At 35.0% G+C, this 8,723-nt stretch overlaps 1 protein-coding gene across 1 annotated transcript in view; it reads left to right on the top strand.

Annotated features, from left to right (window-relative positions):
• The window catches only part of FAF1 (Fas associated factor 1), a 157,495-nt gene that overhangs the window by 76,456 nt on the left and 72,316 nt on the right, over nucleotides 1-8,723 (top strand). Inside the window, exon 8 of the mRNA XM_027894094.1 lies at nucleotides 5,575-5,661. Within this exon, the coding sequence (XP_027749895.1) occupies nucleotides 5,575-5,661 (87 nt within the window). The remainder of the gene's footprint in view (nucleotides 1-5,574; nucleotides 5,662-8,723) is intronic.

Genomic DNA, 8,723 nt, shown 5'->3' with positions numbered 1-8,723 from the left:
CTACTTTCAGAAAGTATACACATTTTGGTGCTTTTATTTGTTTCCTTTTTACTTGTCATAATAGAATAAGCAGGTAATGTGTTTTGGACATTCGGTTGAAATGTATTATCTTAGAATTTATTTTGCATTAAACAAGAAACAAGGTTTCAAGGTTTTAGTCTACTAAAGGAGAAAACTTAATAAATAAAGACCAGAATGGTTTCAGAGATATTAAAAGCAAGAATAGTAATATAGAGGAAGAGCTAGGAAAAAAAAAAACTAATTAGAGAATGTATTGTAAAGCACACAATTGAGTTCCTATGCATTTCATAAAAGTGCTGAATCACAACTGACTTTTGGCTGGTAGGCTTGGGCAGGTGAGGTTTTCCTTTGCATTCAGCATATAGATTTTAAATATTTACATTGGAAGTGTATTTTTTTCCTTTAGATTACAACAGAGTGAATTGAGTATGTGTAAATGTAAATAGCATAGAGAGTCTTCCTTAGAGAGTTTCAGTGCTATGAAATTTGTGAGAGGCAGATGCTGCTATTTAAAAATAGCCCAATTATGGCATCTTAGTTCACTAATTGAAAGCATTCCATAGTTTAAACTTCAGTCAGCTGCTAGAAGGAGAGGCAGCTTATCATTTATGTCTTTTGAATTGCATTATTATTTCTAAAGTAAAGCCTACACTAAAATGAAAATTTGATTATTTAAATAGCCTTCACTTTTTATTTTTTAGTATAGTTTTTTGTATTATATATTTGAAATACAAGAATGCAAACAAAATTGTGAGTGGGAGCAGATTTATACCATTCCCCTTAGAGGAGTCTTGGGTAAAGTGCTCTGAGAGGTCTGGTTTTGGTGCTGATGTCAGTGGTGGTTCACACAGTACATTACATTACTCTGCATGAATATATCCTACCTGTGGGTTGTTGGCTAAAACTTACTGCACATCTCACTTTTTAAAGTTAAGAAATTCGGGTTTTTGTTGATTTTTTGATATCCTTTTCCTGATGAAATGCAAAATACGTTTCCTCTACAGTGAGAAAATTTTAAGTATGGATCACTTACTTTGATTTGTTGTTTTCTCTCCTGACATCTTCAGTTTGTGTGCTTCGCTTTTCTATTACTGTGGACCAGGTCTATTGCAATAGGTTGTGGCAGAGATGCTGATTCAGAAAATCTTCCTCTATAGTTTTACATCTCTGTATTTATGATAATGCTTGTTAGTCCATAGTTAACCGAAATTACCCTTTAATCTGATCTGGTTTTTTGTTCATGGCTATTGATAACATCGCTGTCCTTTCAAATTCACCATTTTATTGCCTTTCACAATTCTCGTGCTTAAAAACTTGGGAGATTCTGTCCCTGCTTCCCTTGTATTACTGCCAGATTCCCAATGCCCTTTGCTATCTGTCAGTGGAATTTTGCCTGGCAGAGATGTTAAAGGCTTTCCTCTATAATCTTGAAACCTGTCACTTCAGCTGGGTTTACCTCCTTTCTTTCCATCTTTCTTCACCAAAATGCTCTGCTTGCTTTGCACCTCTTTCTATCATTGCCCCATCTGTATCGTTGCTGTCTCCTAAAAATGTCTTGGCCCCTTCTCTGTTACAATGTCAAAGTCAAGATTCTCTGTACTATCAGTGCCCTGTGAAACCTTGGTCTGTCTGCATCTGATCTCATTTCCCTGCATCCCCCAACTCACATTCCACATTCCTCACAGTCCTCTGACTTTATTGCTCCTTTTGTCTGCCTTTCATGCACTCATTTTTGCACTGTCTTTCATGCTGCCTATGTGCCTGGAACAGTCTTTAGCATCTCAGCCAATTTACAGCTTTGCATAAATTATATTTAATAATAAGACTAACAAAAGTTCATTATCTACATTATTTCAATTAACTTTGTACCTGCATAAGCAGAAAACAGCCTGAGGGAAAGTACTGTTAAACTGTGTTGTGATTTGTTGTGATTCAAAGATACAGATTCAGGCATGGCAGTTCTTTGATGATTCAGCATAAATTTAATTTTTTAAAATTATTTACTAAGTGTTAGATTTTTTTTTTACAATAGATTTCAGATTTTCCTAATTCAGAGCTAAGAAAATAGCTACTTATTCTTGCTGAGTAAAGTCACCAGAGGGTTGTCATCATCACATTACCTGATAGAGACTTTTTGCCCTGTGATGCATTTTGCTTCATTTTATCCTTACTAATATGAATGTAGAAGGTCTTTGAATGTTGTATTAACTTCATATCTACAAATAAAGGATATCTTTTCTGTTTAGCCTTATTTTTAAAGCAACATACTCATCTGCTTAAAGGAACCAGTGAAAGATAAGACAGTAACACCCCCTATATCTGGGAAGTTTTCTATGTGTTGGCTACTTTGACATATGGGTTTTTTTCAAATATTAAATCTTGTTTAATATTTTAATTCCCTTCTAAAAGCAGTGAAAATGACCAGAAGGTAAAACTTCATGTGGTTTTCCAGCATCATTGTATAGCTGCAAGGTAGGGCATTCTGCAGGAATAATGATTTTCCAAGTAAAACTTCATCTGAAATATACGGGGGTATTTTTTTTTTGGTTTAAATGGTTGTATTGATACTGTTCACAGCTGAGTTGTGAAACCAAATGGGTGTGCCTTTAATTTGTTTTTAAGTGATCTCATATATTCTGGAGATGATAATCTGAAGGGTGGCTGCCATAGTAATGTGCCAGTCACCATGGCATCTGAACATTATGAAAAGAAATTCTGGGCTGCACAAAGACAATGCCACCAATTCGTATTTCAGACTGATCAAAGGTGGGGGACCAAAAAGTTTGCCAATAAATGTAGCTCAGTGGATGCCACTACAACTTAGAGTTTGCTTTACACAAATTCAGGAAGATTTTGGTCCTCTTTTTGCCTCCTATTGAATTTATAAGTAAAAGCCTTAACACCAACTTTGTCTGTGTACTATGCTTTTTTTTCAGTTGCATTAAGAGTGTGGCTGTAGATTTTTATTTCATTGGCCCGGTGAAGGAACAGTTTATGATTCTGCTTTATGTGAATCTTTAGAAGTTATTCCTCCTTATGGAATTTTTAACTTTAGGCTGAAATTAAGTCAGTTAATGAAGAGAAGGGGTTTTCTGTACTCAATTGGTAAATACTCTAATCTCTGAAACATTTTACGATCTGCTTTCGTAATAGTGTTCTAATTATCCAACAAACCTAAAATTAAATAGTTATTTAAAAGCAAGTTTATTTTATCTTAAATAATTGATTGTGGCTTGTTGTTTGAAAGAGGACTGCTTTGGCATGAATTCCAAATCCAGTTATGATCTTAACTCAAGCAGTTTGTTTAATCAAACATTACTCTAATCAGTCTTACATGGTCCTCTACCCAACCAGGCCTGTCTATAACAACTGGTTTATTCTGCGACGAGTTGCTCAACAGATGTCATTCTGGTAGAATAATGCAGCAGAATACTTGTGCATTGGCTAAAATTACTTCAACTTTGATCACTTTTGTCCAGCACATCAGTCTGGCATTGTGCTTTATACCAACATAACACTTTACCCCGAGCATGCCTTTCAAGCTTAGAATAGCAGAGGAATGTTATTGAATTCAGTGCAGTTACAGATGAGTTAATGAAAGAAGGGAAATACTGTTTTTTTCATAATGCCTTTCTGTTGTACTTCGGAATTAAAAGGGAATTTGAGGAATGTGACTTCCGAGTTATTTATTTTTACTTCTGAAGGCTTTTTGAAAACAGTATTATGCAGTCCCATTGATCCCATGTTTCTGTAAATAAGTTTCACTTGTTATTTAAGAATAGCTCCTTTTAGAGTTTTACACTGTGAAAATAATATTAATAAGACTTTCTGATGTGTAGTTGGACAATAAATATCCACAGGAACAGTTTATCCTGTTTTTTAATGCAAGAAAACTAACCCAGCAAAAACCATATTGTTGTGATTACAGGTCAGGATTGCTACATTTTGATGGGCTGTTGTGGGGTCGGTACAGAGTAACATCTCTACCTTGATACTAAGTTGTCAAGGATGCTAAGAGGAAGCACTAAAATGAAGTCCACTTGTAAATTTTTTTTAGTTAAAATATAGATGTAATTTTTTTTTTTAATTGAAGCGTAGCTACCAGGTCAGTCTCCCTGTGAAAACTGCAGAACAAAACCAATATTAACATAAAGGGTATCGTGTTATCAATTTACCAGTTTTAGAAAAAATTGAGAGATAACTTAAGGATTCTAAAACATACAGTGAATGTAAAGCTGAGCTGAAAATCCAACCCACATATATGTTATGATACTGAAATGGCCAGGTAAGGAACCCACATGGTCTAAATTTCATCCTTTAGTGAGATACAGACTCAAGAGTTGGAAGTATTATATCTTACTCTTGGATGATAAACTGAAGCACTTCTTTTCCACTTACTTGTGCAGAATATTTACGTTAGTAAAGCTTTGAGTTGAGAGTATTGAAATTATAGTCTAGCTATTAAATCTATCCATAAATGTGAGACAGTTCCTCACAGTTGTTACTAAGGGGCACTTTATTAGTATAAAATACTTCTACTAAAAGTAGTGAGAACAAGCAGCAGAAATTGAATGGAAGATCTGAAAATACAGTAAGAGCACAGTACTTTGTGTTTGATCTTGATATGTTGTATGTATTTGTTGGCAAGCTTGCAACCGTGCCACTGAAGAGTCTTTTGAATGGTGCCCAAATCAAAATTTGTGAGCAAGAGTATTTGTGGAAATCCCTGCCTCATCCCTCGCTCTCCTCAGGATCTTTACAATCATTAGAACAATTATTTCACCACTTAATGTCTGCACAAATATTCTTCATCCATTTATTGGTGTGCAAAATTTGAAAGAAAGGGTTCATGCAGCATTTCTCTCTAAATACAATCCAGATAAAGTTTTGGTGCTCTTTCATTATGCAAACACTTTTGTAGATGAATATGTACTGCCAGATGTTTCACATACATCCTGTACTAAAAATAAATGGCCAATTTCGAGGGAACATATGTACATTCCATATGTTTGTATTACCTTACTGTGGAGTAAAACCTCAACTCTGCTTCAGTGCTCAAGCTATGGCAAGTACTGATTTAATAGATAGGATCAAATTATATCAGATGTTTTTGTTTTATTGTATTATCTTCCTGAGAATGGTAGTTTAGAATCACCTTTCATTATTTTTTTGAATATGAAACCTTTATCTGTATGGGCTATGTTAGTATTTACCATTTTTACAAATTTCAGCATATTTCCTGATTTTTGTGAACTACTTTTCTGTTCAGAAAAAGTTGTTAACTCCAGGTAAGTGCACTAGACTGCAAGCAGGGTGCTAACACATATCTTTTTCTGCTGACAACTGTAACATAGTTTTTTCAGTTGCTTTTGTCTGTATTGTGTGTAAACCTGTGGACCAGATCTGAACCATAAGAGTTTTGAAGGAACCAATTTTACAATAATTAGGAAAAATAAAAACAAAAAAAATTGGAGTATGTTGAAAACAACACAGTTTTCCTGTATTGCTCTTGCTACAGCGTATTCTGATTTTTTTTAAATTTTTTTTTACCAGGTGAAGCGGAATGTGTATGACCTGACCAGTATCCCTGTCCGTCACCAGTTGTGGGAAGGTTGGCCGCCTTCTGCCACAGACGACTCAGTGAGTGCCTTTGGTTCTCATTTCATTTCTTCCTGCAAATAGCTGATTTGACTTGAATTTTGATGAAAGTCAATGGCTTTTACTCTTACATGCCAGAACTTAACATTACAGACACTTCAGAGCTTTGTCTTGAAAGATACAAATATTGAAGATTTGGATTACTGAAGCGCATGGAAATCGTTCACGTGTATCAGGTTTGGTGCATGTTTTAGGCAAGGAGATGTGTTCTAGGCTGAAGCCAAGCTGCACAGCATTTTGGAAGTTGAAGAAGTCTGTTACAGTGATTGAATTTCAGGGAAAAAGTCCTGGATTTTATGTGTGCTCTGTATGCACATCTAGATATTCTACCAAGTTAGTTCGTCATGTGGATGCTTGATCCTGTGCCTGGCTTCGAAACAGGAGATGTTCCTGCTGAAATCAGTGAGGAGTCACTGTTGGTGACAGAATCCACTGGCTGTGAATTGCTTCAAAATCATGAAATTGTGGGACTTACCTGCAGAATTCCATTAAATACTGCACTTGCTTCCATGCATGGTTGTCCTTACAGCATATTTTTCAGCACATCTTTCAGGTTTGCTCAGATAATTTTCGTATGGTGTTATGTTCCCAATGGCAGCTAGTGATGTCTGCCTTTATTTAGAAAAGAACAAAATAAACTAATCCACTAAAAAATGCCCAAGAGGCTGAAATTATTATGTTAGATTTTGAGACCTAAGAAAAACGGATAAAAATTAAGTTTTTATATTTTTATAAAATCTTTCATATAAACTACAGGTTGAACCTGAGTGTTTTACAAAGTGAAAACGCAACTGAGGGTTGCTTTCTCTAAATATTGCCATTATCTTTGATGCATTACTTTCCTGCTTGTTTCTGCTCTCTTTTTGTAAAGGGAGAGTTGCTGTTTGAATATGGCTGCTGCTTTTTTTGCTCTGGATAAAGGATTTAAGCCAATTAAAAAAAAAAAAAAAGAAAAAAACTGTCTAGATTTCTAATATACTTGTAAAACATATCTGTGGTAGTGTTTGCAGAAACGGTAGTTGAGAAAGGTGGGTAAATCTCTGTCCTTGTATTCAGGAGCCTCTCTGGGCTGATAGATGCAGTATCTGACATAACAGCAGGGTGTCATGTGGTAATTACAGTCTTTGAAATGTGGATCCATTTTAACATTTTATTAGTTTACATTAGCCCAAAAAAGAATTGGAAACTCAACACTTCTAATCTGTTTTCCCACAGCTGTTCAGTTTTCTCTTGTTTTTTCCCCCTCTTTTCTTTTGAATAGGATACCTCACGTATGCAAAACTCATAAATCTGTTTTAAGTCTGTTTTTACAAGTGACATTGTTGCAGGTGAATCTTTCCCCTTTTCATCTTTAATGAAATTGGTGAATGTTGAGTCATCTGCTCTGAAGCAGAGGAGTCCTCAAAGCTCACTGCGAGTCTGGTGGAGCTGGAACTTGTCAGCTGTGTAAACAGATTTGAATGTGTTGCCAACAAAAATATAATTAATTTCTCCCCAAAATTAGAGGCCACAGCTTACTATTTATAAAGATTTAATGTTAGCAACGCCTGTCTGTGGTTCTGTGATCTGAACATTTTTTCCTTTGCAAATTAGAAATATTCAGTAATAATTACTTTAGTAATTAGTGGTGATCTCTTGAGTTCAGTGGCAAATTTTTTAAGATCAGTTTTTCCGTCATGAGTTTTTAATTTGCCATATTGTAGTACAGTGCCCCATTGCAATTAAGGAGTTAAAGAAAGACTTGATTAAAATACTTTTTCATTTGCATGTTATGCAGCATAAGAAATACTTTGTAATACCACGGGAGGTTTTTTCAGTGCAGTTCTCGTTAACCTTTGGCTTAGCAAACAGGACAACTAAATAGACTTGGCATAATTGGATTCCTGTATCATCTTGAGTCTCTTATGAACCAGACTACAGTCTTCTGACATTATCAGGAAATTTAGTGGAGTCAATAGTAATTTAAAACATTGTTGCTTCGTCTCCCTTCAGAGTTAAGATATGTTCTCTGCTCGTACCATCTAATGGAATATGGGATACTGTATGAATTGTCAATAACTCTTTCAGATGCTTTTGCACACTTTCCCCAGGGAAATGGGTATCAAAACCTCCACACGCAGGAGAATGTTTCCATGCTGTGACAGTTTGATTGTGGGAAACAAGGCGTATATAGGCCGTGGAAATCTTATTTCATCGTTCAGCAAGGACATGTTTTTAGCTTTTATTGTGCCTGAATAATTTTAACGCCACAAATTATATCTGTTCTGCTTGTTAAAGTGCAAACAAATTAAATGTATGAGTTGTAAAATATTATTTTTTTAATGAGTTTACATAAGTAAAACTTTAATACAATCAAAAGCTTAGTTTATCTGCTTTTGTGTATGTATCATTAGATAAAGTGATGTCTTGAAGATTGTCCTGGAAAATAAAAAAAAAAAATTATTTTGATTTAAATCAAATTCATTCACAGTTTGTTCTCAGTTTTCATGTGGGATTTTGTAACAACCTTAGCATTGCAGAGCTTGTAAAATGAGAACCATGGCAGAATAATATACTAACATTTCTAAAGTGCATTCCATTTCCTTTTGCTATATTGGCTGAACTTGTAGACTTTGACTGGTAATTACCACTTTTGTCAAGTGGAATGAGCAGCTTTCAAATATGTGTCCATTGGAAAAAAAAATCTGTCATAGGTGGTGTTTTAGTTACAGTTTTTACATGGGAACATTGAGATTTTATTTATATAAGTACAGGTGAGTTTTTGTATAATAGCTTTACACAGATATGTTTGAGGTAAAGCCTTTATTCCCTATGAGGTCACTGTTTTTGTTTCAGTAGAGTGAGTTGTTCTCTGTGACATTTCTGTTGGTTTTTTGGTAGCACGGAACAATGCCCAGCACAAGAAGAAGGAGAGGGGTTGCTTTTGTGCTGCTTTTGTTCCTGGTATTTAAGCTAAAGATTTTATTCTTAATTGGTTCATTGTTTTAAGTTTGGCGCAGCAACGAGAAATTCTGCTTCTTCATAAGTAACGGCAGTGAGCATGT

The sequence above is a fragment of the Empidonax traillii genome, unplaced genomic scaffold (genome assembly GCF_003031625.1).
Source record: "Empidonax traillii isolate 1590-97213 ecotype Southwest subspecies unplaced genomic scaffold, ASM303162v1 scaffold15:size5535645, whole genome shotgun sequence".
Lineage (NCBI taxonomy): Eukaryota > Metazoa > Chordata > Aves > Passeriformes > Tyrannidae > Empidonax > Empidonax traillii.
This window is presented reverse-complemented; position numbering and strand designations above follow the sequence as displayed.